Here is a 17,577-nt window from a genome sequence, read left to right on the forward strand (position 1 = left end):
GATTGCTGGGGAGGAAGGAGTATAAGGGGACTAAATGCTAATGGAAAAAATACAATAAAGATTAAATAAAAATATAAAATATTCACACTTGGGGACAGTTTGTCATAGAGATACTTAAAAGTGGCTATTCTGTGCTTTTTAAAAAATTTTTAAAAATTTTATTTTAATCATTGTTCAAGTACAGTTTTCTCCTTTTTACTCCCATTCCAGCCGACCCACCCAACCCTCCCTACTTCCTTCCCATTACCCCCCACCCCTAGTTTTTGTCCATGTGTCCTTTAAATTTGTTCCTGTAAACCCTACCCATTCCCCCCTGAAATTCCCTCTTCTCTCCCCTCAGGTCACTGTCAGTCTGTCCCCTATTTCAGTGTCTTTGGTTATATTTTGCTTGTTTCTTTGTTTTGTTGTTTAGGTTCCTGTTAAAGGTGATATCATGTGGTATTTATCTTTCACTGCCTGGCTTGTTTCGCTTAGCATAATGCTTTCCAGCTCCATCCATGCTGTTGCAAAGGGTAGGAGCTCCTTCTTTCTTTCTGCTGCATAGAATTCCATTATGTATATGTACCATAGTTTTTTGATCCATTCATTTACTGATGGGCATCTAGGTTGCTTCCAGCATCTAGCTATTGTAAATTGTGCTGAACATCGGGGTGCAAAGGCTCTTTTGTACTGGTGTTTTAGTGTTCTTAGGATATAGTCCCAGCAGTGGAATTGCAGGGTCAAAAGGCAGATCCATTTTTAGTTTTCTGAGGAAGTTGCATACTGCTTTCCATAGTGGTTGTACCAGTCTGCAGTCCCACCAACAGTGCACTAGGGTCCCCTTTTCTCCACAACCTCTCCAACACTTGTTTGTTGCTTTGTTAATGATGGCCATTCTGTCTGGTGTGAAGTGGTATCTCATTGTGGTTTTAATCTGCATCTCTCTGATAGCTAGCGATATTGAACATCGTTTCATGTGTCTTTGGATTTTCTGTATGTCCTCCTTGGAAAAGTGTCTGTTCAAGTCCTTTGCCCACTTTTTAATTGGGTTACTTGTCTTAGAGTGGAGTCGTGTAAGTTCTTTATATATTTTGGAGATTAAACCCTTGTCTGAGGTATCATTGGCAAATATGTTTTCCCATACAGTTGGTTCTCTTTTTATTTTGATACTGTTTTCTTTAGCTGTGCAAAAGCTTTTTATTTTGATGAGGTCCCATTTGTTTATTCTTTCCTTTATGTCCCTTGCTCTAGGAGACATGTCAGTAAAAAAGTTTCTGCATGAAATATCTGAGATTTTCCTGCCTACGTTCTCCTCTAGGACTTTAATAGTGTCACAGTGTATATTTAAGTCTTTTATCCACCTTGAATTTATTTTTGTATATGGTGTAAGTTGGTGCCCGAGTTTCATTTTTTTGCACATAGCTGTCCAGTTCTCCCAACAACATTTGTTGAAGAGGCTATTTTTATTCCATTTTATGTTGCTGCTTCCTTTGTCAAATATTAATTGACTGTAGAGACTTGGGTTTTTTCTGGGCTCTCTGTTCTCTTCCATTGGTCCATGTGCCTGTTTTTATGCCAGTACCAGGCTGTTTTGATCACAGTGGCCTTGTAGTATAGTTTAGTGTCAGGTATTGTGATCCCTCCTACTTTACTCTTCTTTCTCAAAATTGCAGCAGCTATTCGGGGTCGTTTATAATTCCATATAAATTTTTGAAGTGTTTGTTCTATGTCTGTAAAATATGCCATTGGTACTTTAATAGGAATTGCATTGAATGTGTAAATTGCTTTGGGTAGTATGGACATTTTGACGATATTAATTCTTCCAATCCATGAACATGGTATATGTTTCCATTTGTTTGTGTCTTCCTTGATTTCTTTCCTGAGTGTTATATAGTTTTCTGAATACAGGTCTTTTACCTCTTTGGTTAGGTTTATTCCTAGATATTTTATTTTTCTTTTTGCTATTTCAAATGGGATTTTTTCCTTGATCTCTGTTTCTGCTGTTTCATTGTTGGTGTACAGAAATGCCTTTGATTTCTGGATATTGACTTTGTATCCTGCTGTTTTGCCAAATTCATTTATTAGGTCAAGCAGTTTTTTGATGGAGTCTATAGGATTTTCTATGTACACTATCATGTCATCTGCAAACAGTGACAGTTTTGTTTCCTCTTTTCCAATTTGGATTCCTTTTATTTCTTTTTCTTGTCTGATTGCTGTGGCTAAAACTTCCAGTACTATATTGAATAGAAGTGGTGAAAGTGGATATTCTTGTCTTGTTCCTGATCTTAGTGGAAAAGATTTTAATTTTTGCCCATTGAGTATGATGTTGGCTGTAGGTCTCTCATATATGGCCTTTATTATGTTGAGGAATGCTCCCTCTATTCCCACTTTGCTGAGTGTTTTTATCATAAATGGGTGCTGTACCTTATCAAATGCTTTTTCTGCATCAATTGATATGATCATGTGGTTTTTGTCTTTGCTTTTGTTTATGTGATGTATTACATTTACTGATTTGCGAATATTGTACCATCCTTGCATCCCTGGAATGAATCCCACTTGGTCATGGTGTGTGATCTTTTTAATGTACTGTTGGATGTGGTTTGCCAGTATTTTGTTGAGGATTTTAGTGTCAATGTTCATCAGTGATATTGGCCTGAAGTTTTCTTTCTCTGTTGTGTCTTTATCTGGTTTTGGAATTAGGATGATGTTGGCCTCATAAAAAGAGTTTGGGAGTCTTCCATCTTTTTGATTTTTTGAAATAGCCTGTGAAGGATTGGGGTTAGCTCTTCCTTAAATGCTTTGTAGAATTCTCCTGTGAAACCATCTGGTCCAGGGCTTTTGTGTGTTGGGAGTTTTTTTATTACTGCTTCAATTTCTTTTGTTGTTATTGGTTTGTTCAGGCTTTCTGCTTCTTTTCCATTGAGTTTTGGAAGATTATATTTTTATAGAAATTTGTCCATTTCATCTAGGTTTTCAAATTTCTTGGCATACAGTTCTTCGTAGTAATTTCTTACAATCCTTTGTATTTCTGTGGTATCCATTGTAATCTCTCCTCTTTTCATTCCTGATTGTGTTTATTTGGGTTTTCTCTGTTTTTTTCTTGATGAGTCTGCTTAAAGGCTTGTCGATTTTGTTTATCTTTTCAAAGAACCAGCTCTTGGATTCATTGATCTTCAGAATTGTGCTTTTAGTCTCTATGTCATTTAATTCTGCTCTGATCTTGGTTATTTCCTTCCTTCTGCTTGCTCTGGGCTGTTTTTGTTGTTGTTCTTCGAGTTCTTGTAGACATAGAATTAGGTTGTTTGTTTGAAATGTTTCTAACTTTTTTAGGTGGGCCTGTATTGCTATGAACTTCCCTCTCAGGACTGCCTTGGCTGTCTCCCATAAGTTTTGGGTTGTTGTGAGTTCATTTTCATTTGTTTCCAGAAACCTTTAGATTTCTTCCCTAATATCATTCTTGACCCATTCATTGTTTAATAGCATGCTATTTAATCTCCATGAATTTGAGTGTTTTGGGTTTTTTTCCTTGGGGTTGGTTTCTAGCTTCAGTCCCTTGTGACCTGAGAAAATGCTTGATATGATTTCAATTTTTTAAAAATTGTTGAGGCTTGTTTTGTGTTCTATCATGTGGTCAATCTTTGAAAATGTTGCATGTACATTTGAAAAGAATGTATATTTAGCTTCTTTGGGATGGAGGGTTCTGTAAATATCAGTAAAGCCCATTTCATCTAGGGTATTGTTCAGTGCCACAATATCTTTGTTGATATTTTGTTTGGAAGATCTGTCCATTTTTGATGGTGGGGTGTTAAAATCCCCCACAATAATTGTGTTGCTGTCAATATCTTTTTTGAAGTCCTCTAAGATTTTCTTTATGTATTTGGGTGCTCCTATGTTGAGTGCATATATATTTACAATATTTATGTCTTCTTGGTGGATTCTTCCCTTGAGTATTATGAAAAGACCTTCTGGGTCTCTCTTTATAGTCCTTTATTGGAAGTCTATTTTGTCAGATATGAGTATTGCTGCCCCAGCTTTTTTTTCCTGTCTATTTGCTTGGAAAATTTGTTTCCAGCCCTTCACTTTCAACCTGTGCAGATCTTTTATCCTGAGGTGGGTCTCTTATAGGCAGCATATGTGTGGGTCATGTTTTCTTATCCAATCAGCTATTCTATGTCTTTTGATTGGAGCATTTAATCCATTTACGTTTAAGTTTATTATTGATAGGTACTTATTCATTGCCTTTTATGTATGTGTATTCCTCTCTCACTCTCTCTTTTCCTTTCTTCCCTTAAAGCAGTCCCTTTAGCATCTCTTGAAGAGCTGGTTTAGTGGAGGTGTATTCTTTTAGACTTCTTTTGTCTGAGAAGCTTCTTATTTGGCCTTCTATCTTAATTGAGAGCCTTGCTGGGTAAAGTAGTCATGGTTGCAGGCTTCTGGTTCTCATTACTTGGAATATTTCTTGCCATTCTCTTCTGGCTTGGAGTGTTTCCATTGAGAAGTCAGCTGTTAGCCTTATTGGGGCCCCCTTGTATGTTACTTCCTGTTTCTCCCTTGCTGCCTTTAAGATTCTCTCTTGGTCTTGAAATTTTGCCATTTTAATTATGATGTGTCTTGAGGTGGGTCTCTTTGGATTCCTCTTGATTGGGACTCTCTGTGTTTCCTGGATTTGTGTGACTTTTTGTCTCATCAAATTAGGGAAGTTTTCCATCATTACTTTTTCAAATAGGTTTTCTATCCCTTGTTCTTCTGCTTCTCCTTCTGGTATCCCTATTATACGGATATTATTATGTTTCATATTGTCTTGCACTTCTCTTAATCCCTCTTCATTCTTCCTGAGCCTCTATTCCTTTTCTTGCTCTTTCTGGGTGTTTTCTTCTACTTTGTCCTCTGATCCGATCTTCTGCTTCATCAATCCTGCTTTTCATTCCTTCTGCTGCATTCTTCAGTTCAGAAATTGTATTCTTCATTTCCTCTTGGCCCTTGTTGAGAGTTTCTATTTCCTTTTTCATGCTGATGTAGTTTTCAATGAGTTCATTGTAGCTTCCCTGTAGTTTCTGGTAGCTCATTGTGAGCTCATTGAGCTTCCTGACAATCATTGCTTTGAACTCAATATCTGATAGTTGAATTGCCTCTATTTCATTTAGCATTCTTTTTGAGGTTTCCTCCTTTCCTTTCATTTGGGGATTGTTTCTTTGTCTTCCCATTGTTTGTGAGACTCTTCTTGTTAGCCTCAGCTTCTTATATTGATCTGTTCTGGCTCCCTGGGTTTATGGTGTGAACTTCTTTAGTAGAATAGCAGTGAGTTTCAGTGGTGCAGTTTCCTTGATCTTCCAAGCTCACTGGTCTTGGGCTGTTATTTAAGTTGGCTTTGTGTTTGCCTTTGGGTTTTGATTGTTGTTGAGTCTTTCTTTGGTCTTTCCTTCCCACCAGCTGGTTAAATGAGGGTCACTCTGTCCACGTCCTCCTGTATTTTGTTGTGCTGGTGAGGGCAGGTTGTGTTGAAGCTGGTTCTTCTGTGTGTATGAGGTTTAAAGAATTCTTGTTCAGTTGTTTGTATTGGGTACTGTCTCTACTGTTTAGTTGTATTTCCAGATAGGTCCTGGATTGAGGTTTGTGTGGTTACTACTCCCTCCTTCTCCTTCTTCTGCTGTTATCTGTTAGTGGTTCCTTTGTTGTTGGGTTTCCTCTTCCAGTGGGTATCCTGGTGTTCATCACCTCCACCTATTCTTTTTTGTCTTGTTGCAGCACTCCTCTTAGGGTTCAGTCTTTCGGTTCTGCCACTATCCTTGGTCCCCTATTTTCAAAACTGCTGAAGTATGTTGGTTGCTTGCCTCTCTACTCCATAGATCAGTCAGGATTTTCTCCCCTGAGCAGAGGGAAGCTGAATCTGCTCCTTCCTACTCCGATGCCATCTTAGCACCCCCCCCCCCCATTCTGTGCTTTAGAAATGGTTAGATTTACAATAAATAGCTATAGAGTACATACCTTAAAAATTACTCATATTAAATGAAATTTTCATTTTTAGCTCAAGAGCAGTATTCCATTTATACTGTTATTGTTGCTATTATAGTTCAGAATGAAATTTTTCCAATATTCTAGACTACATCTAGAAAATTCTTCCAGTTTTTTGGTAAATTTTCTTCATTAGTTTTGAGTAAATCAGAGAATGCATACTAAAAGATTACTACTACCACCTATTTTCAGTGAATTCTTATTATATTCTAAATTTTTATGTACTGAATATAATTAAAAAAAACTTTGCAGATCTTTTTGGTTGTCAAAGCAGCTATGTAGAAAGGGCAAACTCTATTTGGATATAATAAAATGTGCCTCTTAAATTGTTTTCCATTCCACTTTCTTAATTTGTGTATACAATATCGTACATGCATCTGAATCGTTTTTAAGAATACCACAAATATAAACTTTATGATCTTGGTATCTGGTGATCAGGGGAGAAAAAGGACTACTCAAGTTGTAAACTGGAAAGCTTCTCAAATAAGGTGACAGCCATTCGTTGCTGCTTGCTTTCACCCTTGCTGCTATCTCCTGGGGGTCTTGTTTTGGCCAGTCATAATAACTAAATCATCTCCATAGCAGAAGGAGTGCCCTTTCTTTCAGTGACTATCTGTAATGACAATTCCTTTGAAGTTGGAAATTGAAAAAGATGATAGAAAATAATATCACTATCAGAAAGAAATAGTCAACGTTCTGCTGCTCCATGCTTCGGGTGCTACACAAAATGGAAGCAGTACAGACCTGGGTTTGAATCTGTTGCCATGGTGAAAACATGGGCAAGTTATCACTCTTAGTCCTAGCATCTCTGTGAAATGGATGTTGTGAGGCTTAAATGGGGATATATGGATATGTTCCATGACACAGTGCTTGATGTATATACCGTGATCATCCTTTTGTTTCCTCTTGCAGTACCTGGTAGAGGCCAGTAGGGGGGGTTTCTAAGAGTTATTGAATGCCTCCCTTAGTTTTTTAAAAAATGTTTATTCATTTTTAGAGAGGGGAAGGGAGGAAGGAAGAGACAGAGAGAAACATCAATGTGTGGTTGCCTCTCACATGCCCCCTCCTGGGGACCTGGCCCACAATCCAGGCATGTGCTCTGACTGGGAATGGAATTGGCACCCCTTTGGTTTGCAGGATGGCACTCAATCCTTGAGCTACACTGGCCAGGACACCTCCCTTCATTTTTACATAGAGTTTCATCTTTCTCCAAAATTTTCAGCAGAGCTTGGAAAAGGGGTAACATGAATAAAACTTTAAGACCTTAGATACCATTTTTAGTAACAGCATTTTTAGATTAAAAGCACTTTATTGCATTTTGTTATTATTAAAGTCCTTACAGTTAAACAAATATTCATTTTATTGGCTCCATCAAAGAAATAAGCAAAATCGTCTGTGGAACAGAACTCTGAGGTATGTTTCCCCTCACTACTGAAGATCTTTTCTGTTGACTATTTCAAAATTTTAGGTTTTTAATAGAAAAACCTCATTTCAGTAAAACACTTAAGACTTAAAATGATCCATCAGCCTCTTTATTAAAATCTCATAACTCACTGTGACATTGCTTTACAGCATGGTTTTAAAAGGATTTACCTAGCCAAATTCATGAGCAAATTGCTGGTGTGTTTTAAATTGGATTATATGAGTTAAAAATGGGAGTAACGGTGGAGAATATTTCACCACTTGGACTTTTTGCTATTTAGATTGAGAAATTAAGAGTGAATACCTATTACTCACACATATAATTATGTATTTATTAGATGGATAATTAAAGAGCGAATGTTTATCCTGAAAACTGCTGGGATTTTAAATATGTCATTCTCATTAATGAAACAAGATAGCATTTTGAATGCATCTTTGGTGAAATTAATTAAAAAACAATTTAAAGAGTTAATTTATTATTTATAATAACAATTTAAACCTTTAATGAAATACATTTCTGTACAGAGGATTGTGATTTAGATAGGTCTGGAAACTGAAATAGACTGTAGTTTTTATTGCTTTCTTATTATTAGGATTCTAAAGTTCTCATCTTAAGTTTAATTTTAAATGTATGTTTCACATTTAAGGTATATATAATCAAAATGAAAACTAGCTAGTGATTTCCAGTCTTATTGTATCACCGTATAGCTGCCCTGTCCACTATGGTGGCCACTACCCAGTAGGGCTCCTTTGAGTTGAGATATGCTGTGAGTGTAAAATTAAAACACACTGAATTTCAAAGACTCAATATTTAAAAAGATCTAAAATCTCAGTACTTTTTATATTGACCACATGGTGAAAGGATAATATTTTGGATACATTGAGCTAAATAAAATATATCATTTAAATGAATTTAATCAGTTTTTTAAAAATGTGACAACCAAAATATTTAAAACTACTTATGGGACTCATATGTCTACTGGATGGAGCTGTCCAAAAAATGATTTCTGAACTGATTAAAACATCACAGATAGACATTGCCTGAGGGATGTCACTTTATGAGCAAATTAAAAATATGCCAAGTATATTGGGGTTATGAAGAAAAATTTTGCATACACAACTTGTGAAAAGGTGGATGGAGAAAATCATCTATAGATACAACTAGGGCATGAAAATAGGATAAAAAATTGATGTCTACAAAATTATTTGAAGATTCATAACAATTTTACAAAACATTCTGCTACTTTCTTGAAAATGTAGCTTTTATTAGTCCAACAAATTTTATCATAGTCTAAGAAAATACATATTTTTAACTGAGTAAAGTAGTAAATATTGATTATCACATGTATATTCAGTATCGGCAATATACTGGAAATGCAAAGGTTTTATAGTACATGGCATAAAGTAGATGCTCAATAAATATTTGATGAATGAATATATGATTGAAATAGGAGAGATGGGTAGGGATTTTTGTTGTTTTTTTCCATGGATAATCTGAAGAGATTAAAATCTCTTTCTGGTCCATAGAAGGCACACAAGAAATATTTGTGAATTGCGTAAATAAAGATACACACACACACATACTAAATGATAAAAAAGACAGAGTCCTCAGTGAGAAATTACTACCAATACATGTTAAATTAGTTTTCACTGTTCACCAATTATTTTAAAACATCTTAAAGCTGTTTTAAATGGCACATTTAAATGGTCCATTTACTTTAATTATGCTCTTATTTTGATATTAACTTTTATTTTGAGTTACATTTGAAAATACTCAATGGAAACAGTTGATATAAGACCCAGGAATTAGTGCTTCAAAAGTTCTGCACTTGTGAACATCAGTTGTGTTGTTTCCCCTGGCTTAAACTGTGATGAAATCATGGTTTCAGGATAGAAGAAATCCTTAGTGAACTTAGGTATAGTAATTGGTCACTTAAGGTTAAGCAGCAGCATTAATATAACTTATTTAGTAAAATGTAGAAAAAAATAGGTGCATTTCAATAATAAAATTGTAATTGTATAGTTGTGTGAAACTCATATTACAAACACATTTAACATAAATTCCATTTATTTCAGGATATATGTAAATGAATTTTCCTTGACTATAATCTTTACTAGACTAGTAATCCTGGGAATAATTTCTTCCCTCTGAGTTTTCATGCAGCCCAGGATACTTGAGGAGTATTTCAATTGGCTAATGACAAAATGAAGGAGTAAAAATTAAATACAGGTATATGAAGGAGATAGAGTAGGTGTAGATCCGCTGTTTCCATAGTTGATTGACCGGGAACTGTTATTTATAAAGGGTTCATGGTCCATACTGGCTTCATCGAGCTCTCCCTGAGGTCATTAGTTACCGATGGTCTGCTACCTTTGTCTCTCTGCATTGTATGCACCAGCGACATTGAACATTGGGCTCCTGCAGCTCTCGTTTCTGGGTCTTTATTAATGTTCTTTGGATGCCTTCCCTATTCCCCATCACTTTGCCTAATTCCAGCTTAAATATCCTCTCTAGGGGAAGATCTGCCCTTTCCTTAGTTTCTCTTCATTTTTTTCTTGCTGTAAGCTAGTATAACTCCCCTACTTCCCTTTTAGAAGCATTATTACACTTTCTCTGTAAAGAACTGAATTGTCAAGTTTTGTGTGTATTTACATGTTATTGTTCTAATGGCTTTTTTCAATATGCTCTGCAACTCCAAAGCCCTTCCTTTTTTTTTTTCTTGAATATAAGGACTTTCACATTACTTTCAAGTTTCAATATACAATTTCCCCTCCACCCCTGGACACATGAGAAAAACAGCTTTTCTTTCTAAGTTACTAGGAAATTATTTACTTTCTTGTGTTTTCAGAAACTTCATAAATCATGTAAGCAGGACATGTTATGAATTAATTAGTAGAACATCTCTCTCTGAAGAGTTAAAGGATTGCCAGCACTGATCAAGCTTGCTCTCTCTCTGGCTCCTGATACAGTGTTGACAGCCAAGCAAAGAGCCTCTTCAATAAATCCTTTCTCATATTTAAGTTTTTCCAGATGTGAGAAGCAATTATGTCTTTGCATTTACTGAAGCCTTGTGTGCTTTTCAAGAGGGAACTGGCATCTGTGCTGAATTAACTGTGCTTGAGTGCATGTGTGTGTTCTGTGTGTGTGCATGTTCTGTGAATGAATGTACGCATACACTAGCACACACGTGACATTTGCCAATAGTCAAATGAGATCGGACCTGAAAACAAAACAAAACAAAAAGCTAATGTCAATAAATACCAAGAATTGTTGCAGCTACATTTACAATCAAGAGAATTGGTTTTTATTGAACAATGGCTTCTCCCTTTCTATTTTTGTTTGATTGTTAAAGCAAAGATGTGATAGGTAAATCATTTGTATCTGTGAAAGGATTTTTTTAAAAAAATGGTGAAATCATGATTCTCATAAAATGTAAAATGAACACGTTTCAAAGATTTGACTCATTAAGTAATGAGGGCATTAGTAAGATGTTACAATGGGTTTAAAGGTGAATTTGAAGGACTACACATACATGTGTAATAAGGAATGCTGAAATGAATTTACAAATAGATATTCAAAGGGTCTATCAACAAGGCAACAATCAGTTGCTTTCCATGGGAAACAATTAACTTGCGCTTGTGTGGATAATGCATCATTAGCATTGTTATCAGTTTTCAACAATTTATAGAGTTGTAAGATTGCTCAAAGACAGTGAAAGGCCAAATTAGCCAGAAGGTAACACCGGATAAGACGCAAGGTAATCTTTTCCAATTCTTTTTTTTTATTGCCAGTTTCAAAGTCTTTCAAAAATTTTCCTGACCTCTCACAAAAAACTGCAGACAAAGGATGCTTTGGGTGACAGCCAAGCTGTTTGATCCCACATAATCCTTTAGTTCTGGTGACAGGCCACATAGAGGCTACTCAGACCATGGGCTCCTTTCTCTTGGTATGGAGGACTGTAGAAGTGATTGTGGTGTTTGCCTTATTGTTGTTAAAACTGAACTAATATCTCAAGTAAGTAGCAAATTAAGCTAGTCTTTCAGTTTCCTGGGTGCTTATGTTACTGTAGACTTTGAATAAGAATACTTTTATTTTCTGTCAAAATATTTAGAAGAGTACATATTTTTAATTTTGGCATCCCAACCACATTCAACCTGGAAATTGTGTCAAAAGTTATTTGCAGTTTTTTTGTTCTCCTGCTTTTCCAGCACCAGTGTAGATGCGTGGTTTTCATTTGTGAGTAGGATCTGTATTTGTGAAAATGTGAATAGGAACACAGAAAAACACTCTATTAAAGCTCATTTTAATGTCATAGTTGGTAAGAGTGACAGTTATACAAGTTGCTTTATATTCTTTTGATTTTGAATTAACAAATGATAATGAAATAGTCACTAAAAAGGAGAAGATAGGCTTGGTGAGTATGAATAGTAAAAATAGATAGGGCTAATGTTAAGCAGAGCTCTTTTATAAAGAACAAACTGCCCTAGAGAGCTTACATATCTTGTTTTAAGAAATGATTCCTCCCCCTCATCTATTAGTAAAGTTCTCTTTTGGACAGATGCTGATTGATGAGGACATACATGAAGCAAAATTAAAATAACCAGGAATTCAACTGAGAACCTTCAGGGTGATAGTCATAAAAAAACCAAACCAACAACAACAAACCAAAATCAAAACAAATAAACAAACAAAAACACCTCTGGCAGGGAAACAAGTCAAATGAACTAATTTCTCTCTCACCTAACCCTTTAGGGTGAATGTTTTATAATAAGAATGCTGAGTTAATTTTAAAACTAAAAAAAATCAGTTTATTTCTTAAGCATTCCTCAACTCAGAACTGAATCTCAATGTATTTCAATTATTAATTGATTTTTGTTTGCAAGATACTCATCACCATCTTGGGGGAAAACACAGTTTCTATCACTGTAAAGAAAAGAAAAGAGGCAAAGTGAAATAAGTATGAAACATTTGTCAGAACACAAAACATTCTTGTCTCATGTGACCTTAACAACGCTGAGACTGTCAGGCACTGCATGACTTGTGATGGTATAGAAGTGTTTCCTTGGCCAGGGGCTGTATCCCTGGAGACCTGAATTACTGGAGGGACTCTGTACTTTCTATGGAAATACATTGCTTACCCATAAGTATCAAACCCTAGCGAGACCAAAGACTTCTGTATTATGACAGGCAAGTTAGCTCTTATCTTTAGTCATGCTCTGTGAGGCCCTTCTGGCCTTTAAAAACATATCGATGATACAGAGTCGCACCTTTTAAATGAGAGGATCCTTTCATATCAAATGCTTTTCCTGGAACCGTGTGCCTTTATTGGATAGGTGAAAACTTGTGTCGGTAAGGATCCTCACTACTTTCTAAGGGAAGTTGGCTGTAGGTAAAGTGGCTCCCGACTTGGTCTCATTTTGAATCAGGCCGTGGATAGAAAGTACTAACACAAGGAGTAGATAACGTAAAATAAAATTCTCAATAAGTAAAAAGGATTAGCAGCTATACAGAAAATCCCTTTTGGGGCTCCCAAGGTGAAAATATGTATTAAAATACAATATTTAATTTGTTTTTAAAAAAGAGGATGATAGGGAATTTTGAAATGTGATTACCTATCCGTGAATAACACTTTCTTCTTATTCCCTAAATTACATTTTGGAGGTATTGACAACAGTGCTTTTCTGTGATGAAGTGCAGGACTTAAAATGTTTTAGAGAAAACTTTATATGAATTTTGTATTATACCTATAGGTGAAAAGAAACATGCGTTTAATCAGAAGTAATAATGTGTCTAGCTTGCCAAACATTAAGGATTTCCTCCAGCAAGTCTTAAATGATGAGTTTTTTATTTCCTGCCTTATCTTAGCACTAAGTATGTTTTACTCACCACTGCATCTCCAACAGCAAGCACGGTGCCTGGCATAACAGCACATGTTTGAATGCATGAGCATAGGGCTTTCGTTAAATACTGGTCCTGGTGCTCCACTGAGTAACTCTGTGAATAGGACGCAAAATTAATTTCTCTTGACCATGATTTTGCCCTTTGTAAAAGAGAGGGCTTTAGTAGGATTGATTTCTTAAGGATACCCATGTCTTTAAAATTTTGATTCTGAAATTGCAAATGGAAAATTTATTTTCATGTTGCATACGGTGTTTGGTTATACTTTCAAAATGTCTGTGCATGATCTTTTCCAGTACAGTGAAGAGTCAATAAGAACTTCTTACATGATGGAAAATGAGAAAAAGCAGCCATTGAAGTCTGATGAAGGTAATTCACCATGGAGAATAGGTGTTACCACGAGGAACACAAGTATTGTCACCTTAAACATCAGCCAACAGATGCATCTTAAACAGCTGTGGCAATATTTTCTCCCTACATTCCTAGAAGTTTGCAAGAAAAGATTATGAAAAATTCTCTTCCCTATTTCCAAATAAAGGTAATGGAATTGATGTTCTATAGGGTAGCCTTTTGGCAGAGGACTTGAGGGAATTGATCAGAACCCGCATGCTCTGCTCCTTTATGGAACAACTATAATTAATGTAAGGAGAATTTCCTTGTAGACTTCTCTATACTGGCCTGACAAGGCTGTTATTTTAAAGTGAAGTTTTCCAAATTCAGTACCCTTGGGACATTTCTTTTTGGTATTTTGTTGATAAGCAGGATATGTGATGCTCTTAAGTTAGCCTGTATCAAAAATTGTTTCGTGAGAAGACCAATGGTTCTTCTAGAACACAACATTTTTTTTCAGAATAGAACAGTGTTTCCCTAAGTAATATTTCACAGAAAAGTGTTAAGTTTTCTGGAGTATCAGGTATCATTAAAAAATAGGTAGGTAGGTAAGTAGATTAGATTAGATGGATAGAAGTTCATGTTTAGGAAGTGCTGGGTTAAGCAAACTTAAATACTTTTCTTGGATGTGCATCTTCTCAGAACTTCCCATGTGTCATTGCTGTGTGGATCTCTAGTGGCAGGGGTAGAGATTAGAATACAGGTTTCTCCAAACGTGTTTGTTTAAGAAACCCCTCGTTTCCACTCAGAATCGCCAGTGGAACTTTATTCTCATGGAACATGATGTGAGAAATTATCTATACATGATGACCATGTAGAAATTTTTCTTGTCAGAATTTTTAGTTTAGGGAAGGCCGAGGGAATTAAAAAATAAATTTAAAACTAGATGGGATATCAAGAGAAAACAGCATTATACTTGGCTATTAAAAATGATGTATTATTTTGAATAAAGTCCTATTTTATATAATTAGTTTAATTATTCACCATAGGGTGTTTTTTAATGTCCAGTGCTTATGTGCTGTGGCTGTAAAATATTAATTTACCCTAGAATTTAAATAACCAAGTTGATAAATTATGAGTTGGATAGAGTCTTAAGATTACCTACATTAACATGAAGGGTTTGTTTTGAGCAGTGTATTTTAATTATATAACTGATGACATATACCACATTATAATATTATTCTAGTTTATTTTTCCAAACTTTTATGTGTGTGTAGTACACACTGAAGGATATACAAATAACTAGCAACTTTGTAAAACTGACACGGTGGGCAGAATTGAAAGAGATGATTAGTATTGTTTTGAATTCTTAAATGATATATCAACCTGTGTTAACTGCAACTTCTCATGTTTAATGATGTTTACAAGTAAAATAATACACTAGCAATATAGGATTAACATTTATAATTAACTCAGAATAGATTCCTCGAAGGGTTCAAAGAGCTTTTCATAATAAATTACTAGGCTTTAATCAGCTAATATAAAGTGAGTGTTTTTTAGAATGTGAGAAGTACATTTATATCTCATAAAAATTTAACTTACATTAATGAAATGAGTTTGAATGATCTAGATTCATCATCCCGAATCAGAGATATGTCTGACATTTCAGTGAAAGCTTTATTTAGAAGGAGTTGAGGAATTCTTTAAGATAACAGGCTTTCGAATGTGCTATCTTGAGTGTTACAGCTGAATGGTTTCCCCAGAATCTTGAAGTCTTTTTCAAGCTCTCTTATGAATGAATTGAATTAATGAAATATAAATAAATTATCTTTTTTGCATTTCTTAACAAGTTAAAAGAATGCTGACTTTAAACATTCATAAAAGTGAATTTTGCTTTTTAAAATGTCATTTCCCCTTGGGAAGCTAGCCCTGGCCAACCTCCGGGATCCTGTCCCATCCATTAACACACAGCTGTGATAAGGAGAGTGAAGTGTGAGCTAAATACAGAGGAGGCCTGGGCAAGGTCATTCATGCCAGAATACCAGGGATGCTAAGATCCCAAGGGTACTGTAGTACATAAACCGATGCTACACCGGTGAGTTAAAAAGAATATATACATACACACAGAGCAAAAATGAGGGTCCCTGTATTTGAGGATGTAAAAGATGAAACTGAAGAGGAAAAAACAGAGGAAGAAGAAAATGAAGAAGACAAGGTGAGTGGGCAAGCACCTGCTGAAGAAGGGTATTTGTTCCTCTAAGTTGATGATTAGAAATATGTTTCATTTCCCTTTTTTTCTGGACAGGTATTCTTTAAGCCTGTGATTGAAGATCTGAGCATGGAATTGGCCAGAAAATGCACCAAACTCATTAGTGATGTAAGTGGCTTAAGTAATTTTTGTTGTATTTTGCATTGCACATCATAGAATATTGTACCATAGAATCATAAAGCAGGAGAGAAAACCCCAAAACCATCTGTCAAAACACCGTTATCTTACAGATTATGGAACTAAATCGAGGAGTTTTAGGTGATTTCCCCAAGGTCACCCACACAGAGAATTTCTGTGGGAACAGGTATCTGTGTTCGCAGTCCAGAATCTTGTCTCTAAGGTTTTCACTGTCACTCTGGCACGAAATCATAAAGCATTGAATTCAGAGCATATTTCTTTAACAACCAAAAGCCTGTTACAATTTGTATAGTGATATAATATGTTTTGGGAGGATCTCTATAAATGAATGATTTAAAAAACATTTTAGGGACCTTTTGAAGACTCTGATGAGTACAGTAGTTTTCCAAACCAGAGAAAAATGCATGTAGTACCCATGTGCCCATAACACTGACTTCCAACTCAGAATTAATGGATAATTGAACTGCATGTTAAGAACTCTTGACTGGATGATGATGATGATGATAGGAATGAAAAGGAGAATTTTTGTTGTGACTTGTTTCATTAATTGAGATTGGTTTATATTATATTTTAAGGGAATCCTAAAATTGTAGAATTAGCTCATATGTTTTTACAGTAAATAACTAAAACTCCGGATGCACAAAGAAAGGCATTGCTCACTTGGGGTGGGAATTGAGATGCTCTCGTTAAAAGTTGCAGAGAATCGCTTGTGAAAGGGACTTATCAGAAAGAGCCGAAGGATGGTGGGAGTCATTCCCCTCTCCATATGTTTGACATGTGATATAATTAAATTTTAAATCAAGTATTTCTTTGTGCTATTATTTAATGATAGTTATGAGCTACTGTATTTGAAAGTTTATTGTAAGCTGTAATAATATTGAAATGACAATAATAATAACAGTAATCTTAACAATAGTTAAGATTTATTGAATACTGTGTGCTGCTCATCGAAGGTTATGAGGTAGGTTCTATTGTTTTTCCCAATTTAGAGGTGAGAAACAAAGGCTCAGAGAGGCTAAGTAGCTTTCCAGGGTCACACAGTTAAGCAGTGGGGAGTAGGGCTTACACACAAAGCACTCTGTCTTAGCCACACCGCCGTGTCCTCTCTCACTGTAGATGTCCATGCAGGTTATCTTACCTTTATTATTAATGTTACACTAATATTAGTAATAGTAACTCTACCAACATTTTCACATAGAACATACTAACTTAAATTTGACGTTATCTCTTGTTATGTTGTTTGCACGACTAAATGGTTGTCTAAAATGTATATGCAAGGTTGCACCAATTGCAGGGCTAAAACAGACACAAACAAGGATGACTTACTGCCCCGAGTTCAGCGACGTTCTGGGCGGGTCTTCGAAGATTCTACCTGTGACAGTGCCCATCTGTCCTTGTCCACATTTAATTTAGCATGCCTGTCTTTTCCCTGGTCTCAAACTTCAGTTTAAAGACAGACCTTTAACTCCCTTAGTTTTGTTTTCTAATTCATTATATCCCCAAGGGGCCTCCATGTGTTTACCTGAGG

General features: G+C 35.6%; 1 protein-coding gene across 3 annotated transcripts in view; it reads left to right on the plus strand.

The window, feature by feature from the left end:
- NEBL (nebulette) overlaps positions 1 to 17,577 on the plus strand; it is a 341,865-nt gene that overhangs the window by 223,039 nt on the left and 101,249 nt on the right. Inside the window, exons 1-4 of one of the 3 annotated variants that reach the window (XM_028506854.2) lie at positions 11,294 to 11,428; positions 13,609 to 13,681; positions 13,799 to 15,857; positions 15,948 to 16,019. The exons of the other annotated variants lie outside the window; for them this stretch is intronic. Of the exons in view, the coding sequence (XP_028362655.1) occupies positions 15,777 to 15,857; positions 15,948 to 16,019 (153 nt within the window). The 5' untranslated portion in view covers positions 11,294 to 11,428; positions 13,609 to 13,681; positions 13,799 to 15,776. Of the gene's footprint in view, positions 1 to 11,293; positions 11,429 to 13,608; positions 13,682 to 13,798; positions 15,858 to 15,947; positions 16,020 to 17,577 lie in introns of those variants that run through there. 3 annotated transcript variants of the gene reach the window in all.

This window comes from Phyllostomus discolor, chromosome 1 (assembly GCF_004126475.2).
Source record: "Phyllostomus discolor isolate MPI-MPIP mPhyDis1 chromosome 1, mPhyDis1.pri.v3, whole genome shotgun sequence".
NCBI lineage: Eukaryota > Metazoa > Chordata > Mammalia > Chiroptera > Phyllostomidae > Phyllostomus > Phyllostomus discolor.